The sequence below is a fragment of the Tupaia chinensis genome, unplaced genomic scaffold (assembly GCF_000334495.1).
Source record: "Tupaia chinensis unplaced genomic scaffold, TupChi_1.0 Scaffold000316_1, whole genome shotgun sequence".
Lineage (NCBI taxonomy): Eukaryota > Metazoa > Chordata > Mammalia > Scandentia > Tupaiidae > Tupaia > Tupaia belangeri.
In genome coordinates, this window is record NW_006159809.1 from 9,135,355 (window position 1) to 9,162,037 (window position 26,683).

Consider the following 26,683-nt stretch of genomic DNA (forward strand, 5'->3'; position numbering starts at 1 on the left):
CAGCAGTTGCTGCTCTTGGAGGGCAAGGCAGGGAGAATTAATGATGGATGAGAGTCCAAGGCAGGTTCTGTGGAGAAGATTCAGAAGTCCTTGAAGTTGAGATAGGTCTTGAGACAGGATTCAGACGGGGTTAAAGAGGAGGAGGAGGTTTTCTCTGATGGCAAATAAGCCTAATTTAAGAGCAGGGCAGTGCTTCCCCATCTGCTAGCCCTGGAAAGAACTAGTTCAATAAAGTCCAGCACTTTTCAGGACTGAGGGACTGTGATGCAAATTTTGATTGGAGGAAAACTCTTAGCAGTTCCTGATGGGGTCTTGGATAACTAAGTGGGAGGGAAGGCTGGAAGCCAGACTTTGCTTTCTGTCCTGGCTTTGCTGAGGCCTGAGCCAGATGAGGGGAGTACATTTCTTCCACGTCTCATGAGCAGGAAGGAGGAATCAGCACAGGATCTGGATTTTATAAATAAATAAACTTACATATACTGTGGAATAGGTTTATCTCTCAGTCTGGGTGACTTGGCAGTTTCCCTCATAATAAGGATGTTCATGCCAAAGCATGCAAGAAATTCTTGCAAACATAGTTGTTTGCTCAATGCTGGTTGCTGACTGTTGATCAAACATGCAGAAAGCTCTATGCGCTGACACATGCCCTTTTGAGTAGGAAGACCAATGCAACCTGAATATTTATTCTTGAAATGCGCATGGATGGAGATTGCTTGGTGGCAGCAGCCAGGTTCTTCTCATCAAAAGCATTCCTGGTTCCAGGGACCGCCCTTGATTGCACACCAAATGAGAACAGCTGGGAGAAGTTGGCATTGTGGTAACCAGGCCAAGTATTGAGATTCAAAGCTGCCAAACCATTTCAGTGCTATCTGAACCCAGCTTTCATGCAGGTTCCTGTTTCACTGCCTGCAGCACTTTTGAAAAGGCAAACAAAGACCCAGGAGTCTTGCTGAACCTTTGCTTTATATTATTACTTGAGGGCTGGTGCTAAATTCACCAATTGTGGTTGGTGGAAATTCCCCAAAGAAGCACAGTAAGAGGAGGCATAGGAATAGTTTCTTCTTTTACAGTTCTACTGTCTTAAAGAGCTACAGCCTTTCAATCACCAGATTTTTTTCTTATGATTTTTTTTTAAATCACTGTATTCTGCAAAAGTGAGTAGACTACAAAAGTGAGTAGACCACTACAGTGGTCTTCAGAGATGTGTAGAAGTGTGGAAGGGAAGATGTCCCTTTCAGCTGGTGTCAAGTTGCCAGCTTCTCATGACAATGGAACTTCATCTATTGAGCAGTAATTGAGATTTTTTGGTTGTGGTCTCTACCTAGGAGGACCAAGAGCTCCCTCGCCTGCCCACTGTGGACTCAGAGCAGGCCACATGGACTCTAAGTCTTGCCTCGTAACTATGTGACTCGTCATAAGCCATTTTCACAGTTTTGGTTCTCAGTGACTTCCCTTCTGAAATGGAGCTGCTTCCTGGCCTAACTACATTTTTCACATCATGGGCTTTAGAGACAGATCTGAGTCTGTTTGGGATGACTACTCACTGTGCTGTGTGACCTTGGACAGTCAGAAAATCTCTCTGACCTTCACAAATACACTTCTATAAAAGGGGTGAAAATATCTCCGTTAAATGGTATTTGTGAGGATTTGAAGAGATGAATATGTAAAGCAGTTTGCTCAATGTCTGGTACACAGCAAGAACTTACTAAATAGTGGCTTTTTAAACTTTTACCTTTCTTAGGAAATGCATGTGGGAGGAAGCATGGGCTCTGGAGTCAAGAGTTGAGTTCCCACCCTGCTTTCCCTCTTAGAATTGTATACTCTTAAGCAGGTTTTTTGAACTTCAGTTTCTTTTTCTAAAATTTATTTTATTTATTTATTACCATCATAATCTTGTTTATATTGCATTGAATTGCATATAACTTTACAGTGTATTACATTGCCTTTTCAAAAGGGAATGCCATGCATGTCAGTCAATACAGAGACATGAAAATCCCCATTTCATCATTCAATATCTTTTCAGTGTTTCCCTGATGATTATTATTATTATGAACTTCAGTTTTTTCATCTGTAAGTTGGGAATAAGAATATTTACTTTGTCAGATGAATACAATTTCTAAATGGGATAACACAATGGAAGAGGAAGAATGTTTGTCATAAAAATAAGTTCCCTACAACTGTTGACTTCTTTCCTCCTGCCTTTCCCTGAGAAATGAACATGAATGGCATCTTTTGCCATTCTCCACCCTTAGCACTCCTCTTCTATTCTCCTAGATGCCACTTTAAGGCCACGCTTTGCCATGGGCATTCTATCCATGCCTTTTTGATGGATGGCTCCATTTCACCCTCAGGACAAGTGAGAGTACGTTGAAAAATAACACATTATACAAATCTGACACATTGGTATTTCTTTCTTAAAGGAGAGAGAACTGACCCCGGCAAAAAGGCAAAAACACAAGCACCAGATTGAGGAAGCATAGACTTGGGGAAGCTGATTTCATTAAACTTGAGTTCATTACACTTGAGTATTATCCCGAGTAACCAGCTCCAGGTAATCCAGTGGTGATTTTCCATTTCCTCAACCATTCATAGACAAACGTCATAAAAAAAGGCAGACTCTCTGGTTCTAGACTTGGGTTCAAATTCACGCTCCACCACCATGAATGAAGAAACCCCAGTTTCCTCCTTGTCAAATGGAGACAATATGTCCTTCAGAGAGTGGTTATGATGTGCTTTGCAGAGGAGCCGGTGGAGAGAAAATGCTCAAGAAGTCATGTGGTTTTCCTCCTTCACAGCTCTCTTTTCTATTGGTACCAAGTGTGTATTTATTTAGTCATCATCCATATGGGATATGGATAAGGCACCACGATGTCTAGATTTCTTGAGTCTTGATTTCAAGTATGATTGCTCTATTCTCAGACTTTGTATCTGGCTAAAGTTTCCATTGTTCTCAGAGTGAATATCATGACGTTCAAGGCTCTGTCTGCTTCTTCACATCTCTTGCCATCCTCTACCTTAAGCACCACTCTTCCATTCTCCTGGTGCCACGTTAAGGCCATGCTCTGCTACGAGCATTCTATCCATGCCCTTCTGTTGGATGACTCCAATTCATCCTCCAGAACATCATTTCGAGGAAGCCTGGGTTCTTCACTAAGCCTTTACTTTTTTTTTTTTTTTTTAAGAAATTTTTGCTATAGATTGTGTGCACTTGCCAGAGAGACAGAGGAAGGCAGAGACACAGAAATCGCCCCCCCCCCCACTCTGGGGTTGGGGTGGGAAGAGGATGGCCATGCTACAATCCCTTCTTTTCCATTCTCTTCTCAGGATTTTGGGCACCACATGTACCTGGTGTGAGTTTCAAGCCTCTGAGTCCAAAACTCGAACCACAGTAGGCCGTGTGGGAGTCCGGCAATGAAACCATTACACCATCTGCTGGTCCCGACCTTTTACTATTGTATTTTTTTTAAAGTTTACTTGTTCTATGAACAAGAGATGCAGAGAAATAGGCACCCCAAACAGGATTCTGTTGCCACAATTTTGGATCAGCCCTCAGACAGCTCTGGATCATGGGCACACATGCCTGGCATACTCAAGGAGGTCTCTGGATTTGAACTTGGAACCTTGTCACATGGTTCAGCCTTGCAGAGCGTCACATTATACCACTGTGGCACCGCCTGGCCCTCACAACCCCTTTGCCCTTAATATCAGAAGTATGTTATTTCTTTTGTATCATTTATCACAATTTTAATTGTATGTACTGATTCATTTACTTGTTTTTATGAGTCTTTCCTACTATTGGGTCGTTGGAAAAGTCATGACAATTTTTTTCTAGGCAAAAATGCATCATGAGTTTTTTGATGATTCAATAGATTGGATAAGCTCCACCAGGATAGGGTTTCCACCTGCCATAAAAAGGTTTTTTATTTTTATTTTCAAGTTCACTATATGGTGCATGCACTTGCTAGAGAAAGAAAAAGAGAGTGAGGGAGAGAGAGGGAAAGTGAGAAAGTACCTCTTAGGAGAGATGACCATGCCACAATCCCATCCCTATTCTCCTCTCAGGATTTCAGGAATGCATGGACTCAGTGTGTTTCTCAAGTAACCAGGACCGGGACTCAAACTATGCAGTCAGCCACGTGGGATCCAGCTGCCTTGACCACCATATCACTGGCCGCCTCACCATGAAAAGTTTTCAATTTGTATTTGATGAATGAATAAACATTAACCCTTGCATTGATGTGAAGTTTAAAAGTAAGGCCACTATAGGCAGAAAGCTTTGTGAACCACTTGAGCTTATTTGAAGCTGCTCTGCAATCTTATTTTGGGTAATTTAGCCCAGTACTATTTTATTATGAGAAAATAACCAGTCACAATACAGCATTCATGGGAATGAGCTGGAATAGATGCCTTCAGATGGGGGAAAAATAAGAGCTTTCTTTTCAGAATCCGAAAGGAAAAATGAACCTACTTCTTAAAAATAGTTAGCCAACTTTTAGTCCATAATTATTTCTGTCTGATTGGAGAGAGATGAGCCCCACTGTGCTTGTCTCTGACTCCCTGTCCAAGCAAACGAATTAACAACTACCATAAACATGGGTTTCAAGTATTGGGAGGATCAAAACCACTAGCATAACTCCCAGATAAAAAGTTTACAAGAATGTTATCATTCAGCTGAAACTGTGGAGACCAAAGTCCCCCAGTGATTTTTTTTTCCCTTTTGTGGAGATTGTTTCACTAAAATTTCTAAAACATCTTTGGACTTACTTCCATTTGGGGGTGAGGTGAGTTTTACAAATAGTTGGGTTTATATTAAGCTTGGGTGAATTGTTAAGGCTGAAATATTCAAGGTAACACTAATTTATGGAGATAAAAAGATTCTAATTATTTGTGTAAAAAATACTTCAAAAAATTCATAACATCATGTGAGCATATACTACATACAGATGTATGTATATACATATATAGATATTATCTACATATGTGAGTATGTATGTATTTATGTATGGATCTATATAGAGAGACTGAGAGAACCCTCAAAATTCTTATGAAGCCACAGTTTCTTTTTCCCAGTCCTCCATTTCCCCAGGATTTCCTGCACTTGTGAGGAAGTGCCCCATGTGCTTTCAGGCTGACCTGGGGATCCAGTCCATGGTGAGTCACATGGCTTTCCGGACCACAGTCCAGTACTCTACAAATGGTGCCACCTAGGCTGGGCTGAAACCAATTCTTGAATAAGGTTAGGCACATAGTTCATGAGAACTGTCCCTGTTGCGAATCCAGCCAGCTGAAGGCAGGACTGCTACTGTAGCTTCCTGATTGGCCTTTGGATTGGCCCAGTTTCCTTGTTACATGCATGGACACTGCCAATAGATTTTCTTGTTAAATATCACTTGTGACATGTCAAAGATGTTTCAGTGATAACACCCATTGCCTAGAGGTTGGAATCAAAACCCTGTCAAGCCGCTGGTTAATTTGATTCCAATATCATGTCTGGGCATTTTCTCCATTGCTCCTGACTCCTTTACTCAAACTCTTCCACCAAACAGGTATTCTTAATGTTCCCAGAATATGCAATGCCTCCAGGCTCCAGGAAGGTCACCACTCTTCTGGCACTGCTTCCTCACCTCTCCTGGTTTTTCATTGATTCAGGTTCACCCTACTTTCTCATGAAGGCTTCTGCCCAGGATAATCCTCCTTTGATTCTCTAAGGAACACATGGTTGCTCCCAAATCCTGCTGTTAATTATGCCTTGCATCACTTGGGTTGTTGTTTCATATGGTTACTGTAGTTCTAGTTGCTTATGTTATCAAGTCTGCCAATGACCCCAGATATAATTAGACAGGGCTCCTTCACCTGTAGACCATGCTGGGTTTGATATTTCTCTGTCCTTCTAATAATTTCCACTTTCTGGTGAAGGTAGTTTGAGAAGATTTCTATTCTTTGCAAGCAAGCACATTTGAATAAGATAACTGTCATTTGTACATATTTAAGATAGGAATTCCCAACCTGAATTGAGATGATTTTATACAATTCTAAAAATTTAAGATCACATATATCAATGTCTTAAAAGTATTACTGGGACACTTATTTTTAAGTAATGCAGAATTAAAATATGTAGATTTCTTGGATCCACCCCAGATGAACTATAATAGATTCACTTGGGAATAGGATCTAGAAATTGGTATTGCAGACTGATTCTCAGTTGAATTTTATGCACATTTAAGAAGACTTAAAGGAGGCTGTCATTAATGCCCCTCATTTGATAAGAATGGAAAGCGGAAGAGGAAATAATTCATGTATCACAAGCACCTATTATGTGCTTAGAAAAATATTAGGTAATTTCACCAGTGTTATCTCTTATAATCCTCAAGCAAGCCTAGGATGTAAGTAAGTCTGACCATCAGTCCCTTTTTAAAGTAAGTAAATAAGTGTCTAAGGAACTATAAGTGGCTAGTGTTTGTGGTGGCATTTAAACTTAGGGCTGACCAGTTCTGAGGTTCTTCTCACTCTGCTTTCCATGCTGTTGAGTTTCTGACAAATTCTGGAGGGAGAAGCAGCTGGAGTCACAGCCATGTTGAAGTTTCATGGGTTGGTCTGGGAAAGCTGACATATCTTGAGCATCTGGCTGGATCAAGAATTCCTTGGCATCTTAAGAGGATGGTGATCTTCTGAGCTCTGAATTTGCATCCTTTACCCCAAGTCTGGAGGTTGATGAGCTTCTACTAATGACTATGGGATGCCTACTTGGTCACTAAACCTACAAGTGGAGGCTGTAGGGCCTCTGAAAATCATGTAGCATGCTGTTGACCATCCTGTTGGGCCTTAAAGAACAGTGGCATCCAACATTCCATCTGGAGCAAGGACCTAGTCTGTATGTGGAAGGCAGAGAAGAGTGGACCTGGCAGCTAGTACCCTATTCATTACCCAAGAAAAGAGCTATAGGAAATCACTTATATGTGTGAAGAAGGACTGTGCAAACCCTGAAGAACACTGAAGCCCCCATATTTAAGCTGTATAGGTCTAAAGCAGTGGTTCTCAACTGCGGTTGACCATCAAAATCACCTAGGAGCATTACAAAACTTCCCAAGGCCCAGGCTGTACCTCAGACCAGAGGCCCAAGCATTAGTGTGTTTTTTAGAGTTTTCCAGATGATGTTTGTGGGCAGCCTGCTCTGAAGTGCCTCCAGTGGCCCAGTGATATAGGTCCAGCCTACAAATACTCTGAAGATAGCTTGTGTCAGTCACAGCTGGGAAAGCTGATGTTGGTCAAGTATAAACCTTCAGCCATGGTCTGCCCAACAGAAACAAAAGACCACCTGAAGTCTGGCTCACTGCCAGGGCTGGATCCACTGCAATTTTAAAATTTCCATCGTTGGGTAGAACTGACACAGGACAATGAAAAAAGAAATATACACAAAAGGCAGAAGGGAGAAGTAGGGTGTGGCAGACACAGAGATATAGAAAGGTTTGTTCTCTCTTTTTTAAAAATTTTGTTTTATTTATTCATTCACTTATTTTTTTAATTTGGCCAGAGAGACACACAGAGAGAAAGAGAAAGTAAGCCACCAGATCTGGGACTTGAACTGTGGTTGGCCATGTGGGAGTGTTCAGCACCTTAACCACCATGCCACATGATGGTCCCAGGAAGGGTTGTTCTCTTAAGTAGAAACATACCAGCCTTAGAGAGAAGGAATGGCGGTAGTTATAGCAGGTGGAGGGCAGAAAGTGCCTGCTGTCCAGGCTCAGCAGAGGTGTTCTACTTACCGAGTGGATGATGCCCTGCAGAGCCTGGAAGCCGTCATTCACAGGAAATACATGGTCCTTACTGTCCGCAATCCGGGCAAGCTGAGAGCACAGCAAACACACAAACACACATGGAGGTATGTCAGGCTTGGATGTGGAGAACTTAAGACACCCTCTGGACCCAGGGGCTCCACCTTTTAGAACCCAGGGGAACTTAAGGCCTTCACTAGGCATGCGGGCCTCACTGAAAATCCCTCAGTAATAATGAGCTTACCAGTGGCCTTGCTGGAGCAGACTTGGAGGATTTGTTCCAGTTTTTACATTTGTTTTAATAGTTTTCTCCTTGGGAGCAGAGGTAAAATTGCCCAGCTTGATGAACACTTGGCCTGAGTTGATATATTTATGGATTTGAGGACAGGCTATTGGCTCATTTTTCTCCCATTCACCCAAATTCCTGTTGGCAACTTTATTCGAATCAAACAGACTCAAGTTTCTTTTCAGAACAACTTTAAAAATAAATCCAGGCTTCTGTTGGGTGAGGCCAATGAATGAGGACCCGAAACTTTTATCCAAACTATTCATTAAGGAAAGAGCCTTTGCAATTGTTTTAGCTGCTCCTGCTTTACAGAGCAGAGGACTCAGGGCAAGGAGAAGCCAAACTCTGAGATTTACTACCTCAAATCTCTGTGTAGTTCTGTAATGGCCAGTCAGAGTTAGTGCCAGCATACATAGTTTAAAAAATACCTTTTATATTTTGACCGATCACAAAGATGATACTTACTTATTGTGAAAACTTAGGTAAGTCCAGGAGAATAAAAATAAAATAAAGGTCACTCATAATCTATCTAACCTATCTTTGTTGACAATTTGTTATCTATCTATCTATAGATATACATATATATTTCTTGATACTTTTATGTGTAAATCTATACACATTTATTTACGTTTCAGTTTCTGCCATAAGGCAAATGTGCTCCCTGGAAAGAGAGAGGGAAACATAGAGACAGGGAAACCGTGGTTGGCCATGTGGGAGTGTCCAGCACCTTAACTACCATGCCACATACTGGTCCCAGGAAGGTTTGTTCTCTTAGGTAGAAATATACTAGCCTAAGAGAAATGGAATTGCGGTAGTTATAGCAGGTGGAGGGCAGAAAGTGCCTGATGTCCAGGCTCACCATCAGGGGAATGACCATGACACAATCCTTTCTTCAATCTTCTCTTCAGATTTTGGGCATGCACACACTCCTGGAATGTTTTTCAAGCCACCGGTCTCAAACTGTGAAGATGGCCATGTGGGATCCAGTATCTTAACCACCACACCAGGTGAGAGCACCTTCCATGTGTCATACCACATGCTGGCCCATATATATAAATGTATTTTAAAAGTGGGCACATATTGTCCTCACTATTTTGTAGTCCTATCTTATTCACTAACAATTTTATGAACATTCTCCTATGCCAGTAAAACAAAAAGAAATCAGAAACTACTTTCAGGAACATTTATTTAGGCTGTTAGCAAGTTTTCACAACTTGCTTACATGTACTTGTACATAGTACTTTGTCCAATTATTTCCATATTTTTGTATTGAAAATGCATTGCATTCTTCATGGGTGAAAAGGAATGACTGACATGTAAATTAGAAAATAGCACATCAAATTAAATTTAAAAAGAAAATGAAAACAAGTTTTTAATTTATTCAGATCTGTTTTGACACTTTGGTAATCTAGCATTCACCAAGAAAGATGCTGCCTGATGGTTTTTGTTAAAGACCCCAAGTGCATCAAATGACTTCACATCCCTTCCACATTCAGTAATGCCTCCCCCTTGGCATTTCTGGAAAAATAACGCATCTAAGGGATACTTTTGCTATTTATGCACCCTCTGCAGTGAATACATATATTCTCTATCATTCACAAGCTTGGTATGCACCCAAACCAGAGGAAATCTGTGGTCATACCTGTGTTTCATTGAAATCTTTCACACCAACACAGTAAACGATTGCACCAAGGTCTCGGGATCTGTTAGCCTGGGTCAGGGAAGGAAAGACATTAAAAGAGAAGTATTGGCAAATATACAGCTCTTGGATTTGCAAAAGTAACTTCAACAATCAATTACTTATTGAACACCTACCATGTGTCAAGTGCCATATTAAAGAAGTCAATCCCTAAGCCCAAGAAGCTCTTATACCAGAGAAGTTGAAGGCCAAGGTGATCATATTAAATATTCCAGAGAGATGATTACCTTTGTATTCCTCTGATGGGTTTTATAACCATACTTTTCTTTGTTTATAATGGCAGCATAGCATTATAAAAGAATGTGGTCTTTGAAACTCAACCTACTGACCTAGCTTTGCGTTGCAGAGTATTGGGGGGGGGTGTTAAAGAAGATAATATATGTAGTGCTTCTCATACAGAGCTTTGAACAAGGTAGATGTTCATATATCTGAGCACCATTTGTGAATAAGGCCGTTTCCATTCCTATAGAATAGATTGGCTTAATGTAGGAAGTTGTGGTCCATATTTGAACAGGTGAACCCATGACTTTCTCTACAATTAAGCACTGACAGAGCAACATGGTGAATAAAATCCAGGTTTTGACTTAATCTTTTTTTAATTTTTTTTTTTAGGAGAGATTTTGCTATAGGGCACATGTGTTCACCAGAGAGACAGAGAGACAGAAAGTGAGAAATCACCCTGCAGCGGGGATGGCCACACCGCAATCCCTTCTCCCCCATTCTCCTCTTAGGATTTTGGGGACCCCTGGCCGCGTGGTCAGTGGGGGGTTTTTTTTTTTTTTTTTTTTTTTGGACAGGTTTTTGCTATAGGGCGCGTGCGCTCGCCAGACAGACAGAGAGAGACATAGAGACAGAAAGAGAGAAATCACCCCCCAGGGGGGATGATCATGCCGCAATCCCTTCTCCTCCATTCTCCTCTTGGGATCTTGAGCACGCATGCACACGCACCCGGCGTGAATTTTAAGCCACCGGGTCTGGGACGCGAACCGCGGTCGACTACGTGGGAGTCCAGCAACATAGCCATTACGCTAACTGCTGGTTCCCCAGTGTGAGTTTTAAGCCACCAGGTCTGGACTTGAACTACGGTTGGCCATGTGGGAGCCCAGCGATGTAATCATTATGCCATCTGCTGGTCCCTTGGCTTGATTTTAATATGTGATTTATGAAAGGCTCTTATATCTGATATTCAGGTTTTCTGTGTCTCAGAGTAGAAAACAAAAATTGGAAACCTTGGCACATAAAGTAGGTGCTCAGTAAATAATAACAGTAAACATACAGGAAGCACTTAATATGTGCATATTGACTGAATTATATTATCCTCACCCTCTCACCACCATTCCCCACCACAGTACTGATATTCACTTGTGCCCAACACTGAATTCCAGAGGGACAGAAACCATGTCTTTTTCCTTCACGTTAGAAATATTCCCTGCTGCTTTCAAAATAAAAGAAATGTTTAGACTCTGTCTAGCCCTTATCTGCAACAACACTGTGACTCTTCTCTAGTTGGGCTTTATATAGAATTAGCAAGGATGGAAATGTTCACTTTCTTTATATCTTGAGCTTTATCTTTCTTTTTCAGAAAGTCTCCATCTATTGGCATTGGCCTTTTGAATATTTTTCCAAGTTCATATGCTCCATACCGAAAATTCCTTTCCACTAACCCTTATTTTAAGCCTTGACACCCATCATTTATTTTATTTTCAGTTCTTTCCTTATTAGGGTTTTTGCTTTATTTGACTGTTATTTAGTACCCAAATACGCCACACTGCATTCCTATCACATAGTTTCAGCTTCAGAATATAGAAGTGCATTATATGTATTTCCAAATGTTCAGGGACTGTCTGCTATATTAAATTGTAAGTTTCCCTGTCATGAGTTATCCTTTGTACTGGTGAGAGAAGGAGGAATAAATGTGTTTACTCACGTCATTTCTCTATGCCTTTTACCAGAGGAGGCTTCAAAAACCTGAGTATTTGTTCATAGTAAAACCCATGAAGGCAGTAACTGCATCTCATCTTGATGTCTCTAGGGTCTAACAAAGTGCCCAGCACTGCCTTACTCTCAGCTAACACTGAATGAATGAGTATATATTTTATTTGCTTGTAAAGAAGCTGAATTCAGATTAAATTGTAGTTAAAAGCTTGAGCTAAGTATAATGCTACTTAGTATAATTAACTCCTCCCCTAGGGCACTGCATTTCCTTCCTTCACTGTCTTTTTTCTTTTATTTCTTTTTCTTCCCTTCCTTCTTTTTTCTCTTCCTTTCTCACTTCCTTCCTTCCTTTTCTTTCTTTTCCTTTCCTTTCCTTTCCTTTCCTTTCCTTTCCTTTCCTTTCCTTTCCTTTCCTTTTTTCTTCCTTCTTTCTTTTTTGTTCTCTTTCTTTCTTTTTTTTTCTAATTTGTCAGAGGGTGTGTGTGCTCTCCAGAGAAAGACAGAGAGACAGAGGGAGAAGGAGGGGGAGAAAGCATATCCCAGTAGGGCATGGTTACACCACAGTCCCTTCTCCACTTCTCCATCCTGATGGGATTTGGGGCATGCATACGTGCCCTGTGTGTTTCTCAAGTCGCTGGGTCCTGTACTCAAACTGCATAGTCAGTTGGCCATGTAGGATTTGACTTCCTTAACCCCGAGGCCACAGGCCCGGGTCCCTATTGTGTCTTTCTACCTTGGCCTGAACAAGACTTTGCCCTAATGATGCTTCAGTACATTTCCATGGTTAACTAGTTTCCTTAGACCAATTAAACATATAGCTCAAAACTAAAATTTGAATAAATTTCTTAAGCAAAACATTTAAAGGACAAAAAAGTGGTAAATTATCTGTTTATGATAATGTGTATAATAATATCTTTAATTGGACTAATATACAATGTATTTGGGCTGGGAAAATTAATTTTGCAAGTTGTAATGGTAAACACTGATTAAATGCAAAGAAAAAAATATAAAAATTATTTTTCAATGCTTGAGTAAACCTATTTTTCTAAGTCTCTTTACACAAATTGAAAACTTCATTTAGAGAATGTTTTCTCTTGCTTTGAGGAGTAGTTTTTGAGAACACAAAGAAAAGAAAAAAAGAAATATTGAAGGACAGATTACCATTAATTTTGCTAGCAATTGTTCTTCAACTTCGATTCTTTGAGTGAGAATCTGTGATTAGTACACTTAGACAAGATTGCCTCTTACACATTTTAAGTAATTTTTTGGTCATCTTCCTGTTTTAGTAGAAAATACTAGCAGAAATGGAGGAAAAGTGATACTTTTTTGGTTTAAAAATGACAGTATTTCAAAACTGCTAGAGCAATTTAATGCCTTCAAAAAACATGGGAGATATTGTTTTTCCTGTATGTGTATAAGTGTGTATGTTTAAGTGTGTGTAATTTTTTAGGATAGGATCTCTCAGGGCATGATCTTTCTGCCTCAGCCTCCCAAGTGGCTAGGACCCCAAGTATGTGTCATTGCACCTGCCTTTTCAGTATGGACCAAGAATTGAATCAGTTCTCCCTTGTGGCCTCAGCCTGCCAAGCAGCAGTGTCTAGAGTGCACTATTGTGGCTGGGCTGAGATATTTTTAATCCCTGAAAAACCAGAGTAATATGCGTAAGTGATGAAAGAAGAAAAACTCCTACATGTGTAAGATGTGAAAATTCACTTAAGGAAATGAATTAGTATTTTTACCTATGAAATATTACTTCATTCAGCGTTTTACAAAGGATACCTAGCATTTTGCATGAGCAGAGTAAATGCAGACCCTTCCGGAAAGGACAAGGCCTATTTTCACGTGAGTGTGTGTTTAGACACATGCCAACATTCACCTACCTCCCTCTCAGAATAGAAAAAGAGGTCTTCGTGGAGCTCTCCGTCAGTCAAAGCGATGATGACACTGGCTGTTCTGTATCCTATAAACACATAGATTAACTTAGTTCATCCTTCCACACTCAGGGGAACCCCTCTCTTCCCCAGAATTCCACCTCTCTAAGCTCAGCCACGCTAGCCAATAGTGTGAGAATCAAAACAGTTTCTTTTGGGACTGGCAGCAACTCCAGCTTGAAGTAAAATGTTTCCCCAGGGACAAATTTTAGGAGGAATAGGATTTGCTTCTGACTTTCCCAGCCTCATCTCACAAAATGGCCAAACCTGGTGAAATGGTCACTGATCCGTGGGGAGTAGCTCCAGAGAGTCCAGTGTGACTATTTACTAATAGCAGCCACATGGACTAGGAGCAGACTCTACCACCTGGGCTGTTCAGGGCTCCTTTCCACATGCCATGTTTGACCACATATACCACCCTTGGAGATAGTTTGTCAGAGTAATAGTTGTCATAACTTATAAGCTGACTGGAAGTATTTCAGCAGTTGGCAAAACCTACTAGAATTCTTCCAGTAATTTATTTTGTAGGTTGCCAAGATGGCATGTGTGCTTGCGAGAAACAGAGAGACAGAGGAAGAGACCACCCTCTCCCATGGGGTGTGGTCATGCTATAATCCCTTCTCCACCATTTATGCTTCTTGTTGGAATTTTGGGCATGCATATACACATGCCTGGTGTGTTTTTCAAGCCATCAGGGTTTTGATTCAAACTATGGTCAGCCATATTAGATCTAGCTCCCTTAACCACTGGGCTATGGGACCATCTCTTTTCAGTGACTTAAGTTCTAATACCAAAATGATGGTTAATTTATATCAGCACGCTTTGGTGTTGATGTTGGATCTGTTCTATTTGTTGCAATTTAGAATGAAACAGGAAGTAGACACCTTTACAGGACTAAGAAGAATCTCTTTTAAGAGATTTGCCTAAGATTAAAAAAATGCTAGCCACAAAAGACTCTGGACTAATTACAGCTAAAATACTGGGTTGTCGGAAAAGTTATGATGCATTTTTGCATAGAAAAATACATCATGACTTTTCTGACAACCTAATAATAATAATAATTTTTTTATGGACTAGGTACTCTATTAAAGTCCATTTTATGCATTTTTCATTTAAATGAAAGTTTAAACCAAAATGGTGTGTTTTTTTATTTTTTTAATTTTAAATTTTTTTTAGAGGTTTTTGCTATAGGCGCGTGTGCTCGCCAGACAGACAGAGACAGAGAGATAGAAAGCGAGAAATCACCCCCCAGGGGGGATGGTCACGCCACAATCCCTTCTCCTCCATTCTCCTCTTGGGATCTTAGACATGCACGCACATGCGTCTGGCGTGAGTTTTAAGCCACCGGGTCCGGGACGCGAACCGCGGTCGAGTACATGGGAGCCCAGCAACATAGCCATTATGCTAACTGCTGGTCGCGGTGCTTTTATTTTAATGTCATAGCCAATCACAGCAATAATGCTTAGAGCTCAGAGATGGACAGAAAAATTAAGTTTGACATAAAAATTCAAGACTTTACTAAACCATCCAAGTATTTACTAATTTGATTAATTAAACATGCAAAACTGTTCATGGGAGTTACAGACTGTGGCCATAATGGGATCCTAATTACTTTTTTTTTTTTTTAAAGAGGTTTTTACTCTAGGGCACATGCACTCACTGGAGAAACAGAGACAGAGAGTTAGAAAACGAGAAATTGCTCCCCAGGGGCAATGGACACAGCGCAATGCCTTCTTCTCTGTCTTCCTCTCGGGATTTTGGGCACACATGAACACATGCCTGATGTGAGTTTTGAGTCACTGGGTCTGGGATTTGAATTGTGGTTGACTACATGGAGTCCAGCAACATAAACATTATGTCATCTGCTGGTCCCACTAATTACTTTTATATATAACTTTTCTTGGCACCAACAGGATAGTAGAATTGGATTTGGTCTGTGCCATATTTCTATGTATTCCTTCTTTGTGACAAAGTACTAAGGGTTAGAGAATATTATATATGTCCTTATTTGTCCTTTAAAATATCACATAACTGAGGCACTTTTTCAGAAACTAACCAAAAAAAAAAAATGCTAAATGATTCTTAGTGGTAATTCTTACTATTGTCTTACCTTGACTGTTTTCATAATAAATCTGCTCACTGGCCTGGAAAACACACAAATAAGCCATTAGACAGAATCACCATTTGCCACTCTAAATACCATATTGTGCACTGGGCTATCGTGTTGGTTACACTGTCAGAGCTCAGCCCTGATTATTTATGTAATTCACCTAAGCTTCATTCAAATATCAATGGATTATATTCCTCTGAAGTTACTCTCACATTAAGTAATATAGTTGTGAACTCATGTCTTACTTTTCATAGCCTCCTACTTGTTTTTCTTAAAGTTGAAGTGATTGGAATTCTGTTTTAAGTACCAAAGTCACCAACCAATGAAGGTTACTTGGGAGTTGAGGGAACTTATGTGTGGCATGATTCATAAATACCTGCCAAACGTTAGCTGATGAGCCCTTTATCAGTGTCAGGAATGAGGAAGGGAATCCATTTCTTTAGTTCTTCTGGGCAGAGTTAATTAGTGTGTAAGTGTATGGGGAAAAGTTTGTACTTTCTTCCTACTGAGTGTTGTTCAGACTCCTTAATACATGTGCTTTATCTCATCAGCCATTCTGTGTTGATCTTTCAATATCACAATTTACATTTGGAGTTTAGAACTATTTTTAAATTACCCTTTCAAATCCTTCATGCATGTAAGTATCTCCTCCTGGTAGAACTTTCTGGAGTTCTTCTAGGCCTTGACGGATCTGTTCCCTGAAATCCAAAGATACCCTATTAGTCTTATTGGACCATTTTTCACTTTGCTGTTGATAGTCGCATGTATTGGTCTTCTTACCTCTGTGGATACTGCTGAATTGCCCCAATAATGCCCCAAAAACCTATCAGAGGGAAAGTCTGTCTTACATTATCCATTCAGGGTCAGCCATAGCACAGGATGAGTGATATTCAAGGACTGAGAGAAAGGACCCTTCTATATGACTCTCCGTCTGCTTGCAGAAGTTTCTCTTTTCTTTTTCTTTCTTTTTTTTTTTTTTTGAGAGAGATTTTTGCTATAGGGCGTGTGCACTCACCAGACAGACAGAGACAGACAGAGACAGAAAGCGAGAAATCACCCCCCCAGGGGGGATGGCCATGCCGCAATCCCTTCTCCTCCGTTCTCCTCTCAGGATCTTGGGCATGCATGCACACGCGCCCGGCGTGAGTTTTAAGCCACCGGGTCCAGGACGTGAACCGCGGTGGACCACATGGGAGTCCAGTGACATAGCCATTACGCTAACTGCTGGTCCCAAGTTTCTCTTTTCTTTAACAGAGACTAAGTTTTCATTCTACCCTGGAAATAGGTTTTAAAAGACAACTGCTCCTGATGGACACACATCAAACTAGGCAAAGACACAAATGGCTCATGTGAGCTAGAAAGAAGCAAGTACCAAGAACCCCGGGGAAGGCCAGGCCACCAGAGGACATGGTGGAGGGAAGGTGTCCAGAGTAAACTCTGCCACCTATGTGGTTGTGCCAAAGGAATTTATGCAGTCAGCTTTGCAAATAAAAGCCTAAAGAATCTATGCTTTCCAAGATAGCCAAGAGGATTTTCTGTGGCTGGTGCCTATGTTTTCTTACTCTCGTTGTTCAAGGTGACGGTAGGGGCAGGAAGAGGAAGTGGGATATAACGCTGGGAAAGTGTCCGATTGGCAGTGTGAAAAATGAGTGGTTGGGCCAAATGGAATCTTTGTGGGCCATCCTCTCTGGGAAGTAAGATATTCACATTCACGTTTCTGTCTTAAGCAGCTCCACAGTGTACCACAAGGGCAAGATGGTGTGATTTCTGGGGGAAAAATGATCTTACTCAATACTGGAAGCCAAAGGAAGAGTTTGACTTTGCCTTCTTTCCACTAGAATCTCTAGAGGCAGAGTGAAAACAAATTAATTAAATTAGGAAGGGATGCTCCTCTTGAGTAAAGAAAGAATCTAACATGTATTGAGCACATACTACATACAAGGCACTGCTCAAATAGTTCTGATTTCATCTTCAAAAAGTATCTACTGGGGACCAGCAGTTAGCGTAATGGCTATGTCGCTAGACTCCCACGTAGTTGACCGTGGCTCGAGTCCTGGACCAGGTGGCTTAAACTCACGCCAGGTATGTGTGCTTGTGTGCCCAAGATCCAGAGAAGAGAATGGAGGAGAAGGGATTGCGGCGTGGCCATCCTCCCTGGGGGGTGATTTCTCGCTTTCTATCTCTCTGTCTGTCTGGCAAGCGCATGTGCCCTATAGCAAAAACCTTTCCAAAAAAAAAAAAAAACATATATATATATATATCTACTCAAGGTGGATATTATTGTCCCCATATTATAGGTGAAAAAACTCAGATTCAGAGAGGATAAGTGAGCAAGGAGAGACTTGAAGTCATGCCTGTCTCACTCAAAAACAGACTTTCTATTCTGCAAAGCAGTCTCCTAGCATGGGACAGTGTTGGAGATGTGGGAAGCTTTGAATAATATTTAAATTAGTGAAGAGCAGAGCAATTTGTTAACAACCTTGAGTACTTAACGTGTCTCAGGCTTTATTACAAATATGCAAAAATGTAAATGCAATTAACTCACTTAAGTTTATGATAGTTCTTTTAAAAAAGAAGACTGGAATAAAAAGGCATATTAGGGGTGTGGAAAAGGTTCCTTGGCTTCACTGTTGTTTTTTTTTTTTTTTTCTTTCCCCCTGCCAAATAAAGCCTGGGAACTGGGTACTTTCTCTATTTCCTTTTCTTTACAAGTATTTTCTTGAGATTCCTTTTTTTTTTTTTTCTCTAGGTACCAGAACAAAGGCTGTTTTAGAAAATGTCTTTATCTTGACGTTTTGTCTGGCTAGATATGAACTTACTAGTTGCAAGCAGAGATTACAAGTCTTCCTATATACCACCCTTCTCAAAGGATCAAATAACCTGTGGTCCTACCTCCCAACTCCTTTCTCCTTCTCTAATCATCCACAACATCTAAGAAAACAAAACAGATGGTTTCATGGGAATTGTGGATCTGTTTTAATTCTGGGACAATAAAACAATTAGTAAGAGTCTTTCTTGATGCCTTCTAGAAACTAAAGAAAATTTTGGGAAAAGATCTCTTAAAGGGTGATAATAAACTCTCTGAGGACTTGGTTATTACCAAATGAAATGGTATCTTCCTGGGAAATGAGAGGGGCCAGGAATCCTATGAAGAGAGGCTGCTATTGATGAGTTCCTGTTTTCCTTGTGGTTTCACATGTCTGCCAGTGTTCCTACTTAGAAGTACCTTCTAAGGTTTAGGGCCAGCCGGTGACATGTTGCTTAAGGTGGCTAAATCCCACATGGCCAACTGCATGGTTTGAGTCCTAGACTCACTGGCTTGAGAAACATCCCAGGCAGGTGTGCATGTGTCAAAATCCCATAAGGAAGAAGTAATGGAGGAGCAGGGATTGCTGTGTGACATGCCCCATGGGGGCGGGGGGGGGGCTTTCTCTCTTTTTCTCTCTCCGGCAAATGCATGTACCTTCTAGCAAATTAAAATAATAGCATAATTTAAAAACTGGAAACATAAAGAAAGGTTTTCAGGCCACATGTGTTATGTTCCTTTTGAAACCTCTACAGCATTTAATGATGGGCATGGAATAGGTGATTGCTGAATGAACAATTCCAGCTTGGCGCATTAACCCATTGTTCACACATTGCCACAACCATTTCCTGAGCATACACCATACACCCAGCACTATGCTGGATTACAGAGGTAATGGGTAGGAAGAATTATTCACATAGTCTTCTGGACTCTGTTGATCTGGAAATTTTTCTATTCTTTATGAAGGTTACTTTCTAGGGTTCTATATGTTGCAAAAATTTTGATAATATTTGTTAGTGGAAACATTGAAGGATGAACACACATAAACATGTCAAGAAATACATTGGCAAACTTATATCTACAAATCCTATTTATGTGCGCATTGCAAATCCCCCCTTGGGTTATGTAATTCCTACCATATTTTTCATTCTATAAAAAAGCCTCCACTACCACCCAAAAATAACCTGACATCAGCTCTGCATTGTCGACTTCCTCAGCCTCAGCCTCCTTGTAAAAGAGCTTCTGTGGTAATGGATTTTTCTCAATGCCTTGCAGTTATTGGCTTCCGAGTTTCAAGTTATAGCATAAACACACATCACTATATATTGCCACTAATGCTGCTCTCACAATATTTCCAGATGGTCTTATGGCTCCAATTATAGACTACAGAAAACAATGTAGGGAACCAAAGAGAAAACAGACTAAAGACTTTTTTTTTTTTTTTAAAAGTTCATTTGTAATTGCTAGGACATGGAATCAACCAAAATGCCTAAGAACTGATAAACAGATTAAAAATTGTGGCACATATACACTATGGAAACTACTCAGCCAATGAGAACAATGTGACTCTTTCATTTAATACAAAGTGGTGAATATAGACAATTTAATGTTGAGCAAAGTAAGTCAGACTATGCAAAACAAATACTGTATATCCCCACTCAATATATACTAAATGTCTTCACTGTACAGCAAAAATGGAAAGATCTGAAGATACAATAGAAGGGAGGACAGGTGTAGATACCAGAGACTGTATGGGAAAGAAGTGGACAGTGGAGGGTGGGTGAGAGGGACTGATGGAAGAAAAACTTAACAGACACAAGAATGTAAAGTTCTGTTAATATTTTATCTTTCTTTAATTTTTTTGAGAGGTTTTCGTTATAGGGCGCATTGCTCGCCAGACAGACAGAGAGAGACATAGAGACAGAAAGCGAGAAATCACCCTCCAGGGGGGATGGTCACACCGCAATCCCTTCTCCTCCATTCTCCTCTCAGGATCTTGGGCACGCACGCACACGCGTCCGGCGTGAGTTTTAAGCCACCGGGTCCGGGATGCGAACCGCGGTCAACTACGTGGGAGTCCAGTGACATAGTCATTACGCTACCTGCTGGTTCCCAATATTTCATCTTGAAATCTGCTTTGTTTGATATTAATATAGTCATTCTAACTTTTTTATAAGTAGTGTTTGCATGTCTCATTTTCCATTCTTTCACTTTTAATGTAGCACTATGTTTATATTTGAAGTGTGTCTCTTGTGTCCAATATAAAATTGTATGTGGTAGATCGCTGTATTAATGCCCCTGAAGATCACACTTCCTGGTATTCTTGCTTTGTAGTTACTTCTCACACAGACTGTACACTTGGTCACTGAACTTGCTTTTACCCATGAGATATCAGTAAACACAACACAAGTCAAGGCTCCACAAGCACTTGTACATTAGGGCTTGCCTTCTTCAAATGTTTCTGCCACCACATGAAGAAACCTGGTTTTCTAGACTCCTAGAGACTAAATGACTATTTGAGAGAAAGACTCTCAGTTACCCTAGATATATTCTTTCTCAGCTAATCCCAGTCCTCAGCTGAACCTAGAGATAGTGCAGCTGCATAAATAAGTTCTATGTAAGATAGTATTATGAAAAACTATTACTCTTTGGGTGTTTTTAAAAATGCAGCAATAACTTAAGGATATTTAGATTTTATCCAGTTAGATGTCTCTGCCTTTTCATTGAAATGTTTAACTTATTTTATATTTAATGTAAAGGATTTACAACTACCATCTTGCTATCTCACTTTTTTACTTCTAATTGTTACTTCTGTTTGTTTCTTCTTTCCTATATTTTTGTCAACTAATATCATTTACTGGCTTAAAAAAAAAGCTACATGATTCTTTTTTACTCCAGAAATTGCTCTATGTATTATAGTATGCATCCTTGTTTTTGTTTTTCTTTATTCATTATAGAGTATATGTGCACACATGAAAAAGAGAGAAAGTTTTTCTTCCATGAGCTCCTCTCACCCACCCTCCACTATCCACTTCTTTCATAAGAAGGTATGGTCACATCGTGATCCCCTTCTGTTAGTCCTCCAGCCCATCAGGTCTTGGGCACTCACATGTGTTTCCAGCATGTTTCAGGTGGACTGGGCTGGGATTTAGTAACCATGTGGGTTTCTCTTGAGCAGTGCATTACTGCTGCACCATGGAGATAGCCCCTGCATCCTTATTTTATTGCAGGGCACCATAAGTTAGAATTATGCCGCTTACCCCAAAACATACAGCCAACTGATCTTTGACAAAGGGTACTAGTCAATCCAGTGGGAAAAAGAAAACTTCTTTAGCAAACGGTGCAGGAAAAACAGGGTATCCACCTGCAGCAAGATTAATCTGAACCCCTATCTCACATCATTAACAAAAGTAAACTCAAGATCTAAACCCAAGATCTCGAATATAAAACTGGTGGAAACACTGGGAAAACTCTGGGAGACACTGGAGTAGGCAAAGACTTCTTAACTAAGACCCCCAAAGCACAGGTAATAATTAAAAAAAAATAGGCAAGTGTGATTACATCAGATTAAGCAAAAAACACAGTAATTAGTGTGAATTGACAACCCTCAGAATGGGAGAATATTTTTGCAAACTATATGCCAGATAAGGAACTAATAGCCAGAATACACAGGGAATTCAAGTGGCTTAGAAAATAATAATTAACCCAATTAAAAGGCAGAAAAATGAACTGAATAAATGACTCTCTAAGTAAGACATATGAACAGCCAAAAAGTATATAAAAAACTGCTCAACATCCCTTATCATAAGGGAAATGCAGATCAAAACCACAATGAGATACCACCTAATCCTAGTCAGAATGGTGAAGATTTAAAAAAAAAAAAAAAAAAAAAAGGTAAGTGCTGGTGGGGATATAAGTTGGTCCAGCTACTGTGAAGAATAATATGAAGGTTCCTCAAAGACCTACAGATAGAACCTACTATCTGATCCAGGAATTCCACTGCTGGGTTTCTACTCAAAGGATAGGAGAATGCTTGGTCGGAAAAGTGCTTGCATATCTATGTTTATTGAGGCATTGTTCATGATTGTTAAGACATGGAACAACCAACCCAAGTGTCCACAAACACATGAATGAATTGGAAAAGTATGGCACATATATTCTATGGAATACTACTTACAAACTTACATGCTGAGCAATGTATAGTGATTAAATGTATAAAATAAATTAAAAGATAATTATGCCATTTCACATATAATGGGAAAACTCTTTATACTTCCATATTATTCGCTCTCATCCTTTGTGCTGTTATTGTCATATATTTTACTTCTTTGTATGTAAAGTACATATTGCATGCATTTTACTTCTTTGTATAAATTCCAAAATAAAGTGTTATTTCTGACTTAGTCAATTACCTTTCTGTAAAATTATGAAAAGATTAAAAAATAGCCTTTTAGATTGACCTATTTATCATTTCTCACGCCCTTCCTTGTTTTTGTGGATTTAATTCATGCTTGGAATAATTTTCCTTCCACCTGAAGAATCCCTTAAGCATTTACTTTCCATCATGCAGATTTGCTAGTGATGATTATCTTTTTTTTTTGTAGAGGTTTTTGCTATAGGGCGCGTGCACTCGCCAGACAGACAGAGACAGACAGAGAGAGAGAAAGCGAGAAATCACCCCCTAGGCGGGATGGCCATGCCGCAATCTCTTCTCCTCCATTCTCCTCCCAGGATCCTGGGCACGCACGCACACGCGCCTGGGGTGAGTTTAAGCCACTGGGTCTGGGACGTGCACCATGGTCGACCATGTGGGAGTCCAGCGACATAGCCATTACGCTAACTGCTGGTCCCGATGATTATCTCTTTTATTCCTGAAAATATCTACATGTTATCTTCAATATTTATATTTCTTGGATATAAAAGTCCCAGTTGGCTCCCCCCCTGCCACCCCTTCATTCATCACTTTAAAGATATTTGTCCATTTGTCCTTTGGATTGCATGTTTTTTTCTTTTTTTCCTGATAAAAAGGAAGTTGTTACTTTTACTTTGCTCCTCTGTAATTTGTCTTCCTCCCCTTCATCTGGCTGCTTTTAAGATTTTTCTCCCTATTCTGGTTTTCAGAAATTTGATATGATGTACTTAGGGGATGTTTTCTTCATATTTGTCCAGCTTGGGGTTCTTTGAGCTTCTTGAATCTGCTTGTGGAATACCATGTCTGGTGTTCCAATTATGTATCACACCACTTGTTATTTTCCCACAAATCACAGGGCTCATTCTTCCCTCACATTCCTACCCCAAACTTTCCCTTTCTTGTCTATTAGTTTGGATAATTTCTAGTCACTAGTTTTAAAGTTCATTAGTCATTTTTTTTCTGCAGTATTCAATCTGTGTTTAAGCCCACTTAATGAGTTTCTATTTCTGATACATTTTTCAGATCCACGGTTTTTACCTGTTTCTTTCCTTGAGCTTTCTTTTTTCGTGATACTTCCTGTCATTCCTTCTCATATGCATCTTTTCCTGCAAATTCTTTAACATATTTATTATAGTTGCTTTAAAGTCCCTAAGTGCTTATTTCAATAATAGAGCCACATGTGGTTTGCTTCTATTTTTGCATTTTTTCTTTATTATGGATCATATTTCCCTGCTTCTTCCCATGTCTCATAATCTCTTAATTTGTATTTCAGATACTCTGTATAAGAAAAGCAGTGGAGACTTAGATACAATATTGATTTGATTTGTAATGTTTCTTCACTGAAAAGTGCAAGCCTTTTATTCTTTTAAATTTTTAGTTACTTACTTATTGACAGATAATATGGGGGCATTGAAAAAGTCATGACATAGTTTTCTATATTTTCCAATGCAAAAATGTTTCATGACTTTCCTGATGACCCAATAATTGTACACAGTTATGGTACAATGTGATGTTTTGATACATGTGTATATATGGTATAATGATCAAGTTGTTTGATTTATCACCTTTAAAATTAATCATTTATTTGTTGTAAGAATATTCAAAACTCTGTCTCCTAGCTATTTGAAATATATAATACACTATTGTTATCTATAGTCACCCTTTTGTGTATCAGAGTACTAGAACTTATTTCTCCTACCTAACTCTAACATTGTATCCATTGACCAACCTCTCCCCATTTCTTCCTCCCCTAATTCTCCTCAGTCTCTAATAGCCACTGCTCTATTCTCAACTTCTATCAGACCAGTTTTTCAGATTTCACACAAGTGAGATCATGTGGTATTTGTCTTTCTGTGTTTGGCTTATTTTACTCACCTATGTTGTTGCAAATGACATGATTTCATTATTTTTATGGCTGAATAATATTCCACTGTGTATGTATATCATACTTTATCTGCTCCTCTGTTAATGAGCATTTATGTTTATTCACCCCAATGCGACAGCTATTATTAAACAGAAACAAAACAAAACAAAACAAAACAAAACAAAACACCAAAAAGCAAGTGTTGACAAGCACGTGAAAAACGGGGAAAGCTAGTGGGGATATAAATGGGTATAGTCATTACAGAAAACAGTATGCCATTTCCTTAAAATTAAAAATAGAGCCAGCAATCCTACTTTAGGTATATATGAGAGGAAATAAAGTCAGCATGTCGAAGAGACCTCTGTGCTCCCATGTTTCTGATGTTCTACTATTCATAATCAATCTTTTATTCTTTGTGGTATAGGGTGAGAGTTTAATCATTTAGATTCCTCTTTGAGTTAGGTTGAGCCTGGGCTAGGATGAAGCTTGAATTTGGATGTGTTCCTGTTATTAGCCCAACTGCCAGCCTTTTTCCTTGTCCTGCTTTTGTGATCTTTTCATTATTTGAATTGGATTAGGCAAAGCTTTGGATATTTTTTCCTGACCTTTAGATTCAACTTTGGTAGGATTTCAGAATCTAAGAATTACAAGATTCTGTATTATTATGTGGTTCCTCTATTTTTCAGCAACTCTTCCACTGTTACTTTCTTGGAAAAATGTAGAGGTGTGTGTGAGGGGAAGAACTGTCAGGCTGAGAGACTGATTGTTCATTTCAAAGTCTAATCCATCCTCTGGCACACCTTGTAGCCTTTCAGTTGGCTTTTCCTCACCCCTGTAAAGTCTCTCTCCATGTCAGCTCTACTCTTCCAAACCAGACCAGACATCCACCCTCAAGCATGGAAGCTTCTGCAGATCTCTGTTTAGCCTCAAAGGGCTTATTTCTCTTTAATTTACCTCTTCAGTGCTTTCTGTGCTTCTGCTAGCCCCATGGAAACATATGAATTTTATTGTGCTTGGGTTTTCTGGTTGACCATGAAAATGAAGGTTTTTCACATCCCTCTGTATCCTAACCAGAAGCAGACATACTGTAAAAGCTTTTTCCAAATACTGCACATTAGTCTCAAGTCAGGAAGAAAAATACAAGAGATGGATTATCAGCATATACTTCAGTATCTCACATCTTCAAAAAAAAAAAAGTCCTCTTTGAACCTGCATGTCCCTTAAGCTGTTGAGCTATTTATTTGCATGTCTTTTCATGACACAGAGTCTTGGAACTCTTTTCCTCACCTTTCTGTCTGTCCCAGTAGAGTCCTTCAAATGTTCCATGGTCTTTGGCTGTCCATATTAAATGAGTGAATGAGACTCAAAGGCTGTTTGGAAGCTCTCTGTGCATGGTGTGACACAGTAACTGGTGGATGACCAGCTTTTTTCAACCGATTTTTTTTTTCTTTTGTTGAGGGTCCTCATATATCATTATATGTACATTTTTTTAATCCTCTAAAATATTTATTTCTACAGAGAAGTACTTTTCAAATTCTTCCTTTAGGTGTTAATCCTGGAATTGTACAACTGGGAAGGCTGGAAGTAGCAACATTTGTTTTGCAGATGTATCCGTAATCTCTCTGTGTTTGGTGTCCCTAACTATAAAACTATTATTATATAGTTTTGCCAGGGAATGTTATATTTCTCTCCTCTGGTGGAGATGGAGAAAGGGTAATTTTCAAACTGTAGCAAAGGGAATAGGAGGGTGGTGGTTCTGAAGGTGAATACCTTTAGATAAGCTTTTAAATAACATTCCAGTTTTTATCCTTTAACTCTCCCTTGAGTTTTAGTTTTTGAGCTTTCTAAGGTTCTGTAAAACTCTGTGGC

At 39.7% G+C, this 26,683-nt stretch overlaps 1 protein-coding gene across 1 annotated transcript in view; it reads right to left on the minus strand.

Annotated features, from left to right (window-relative positions):
• ANTXR1 (ANTXR cell adhesion molecule 1) overlaps nucleotides 1-26,683 on the minus strand; it is a 269,361-nt gene that overhangs the window by 191,428 nt on the left and 51,250 nt on the right. Inside the window, 5 exon segments of the mRNA XM_027772987.1 lie at nucleotides 7,764-7,844; nucleotides 9,701-9,769; nucleotides 13,573-13,652; nucleotides 15,734-15,767; nucleotides 16,350-16,431. Coding sequence (XP_027628788.1) covers nucleotides 7,764-7,844; nucleotides 9,701-9,769; nucleotides 13,573-13,652; nucleotides 15,734-15,767; nucleotides 16,350-16,431 — 346 coding nt within the window.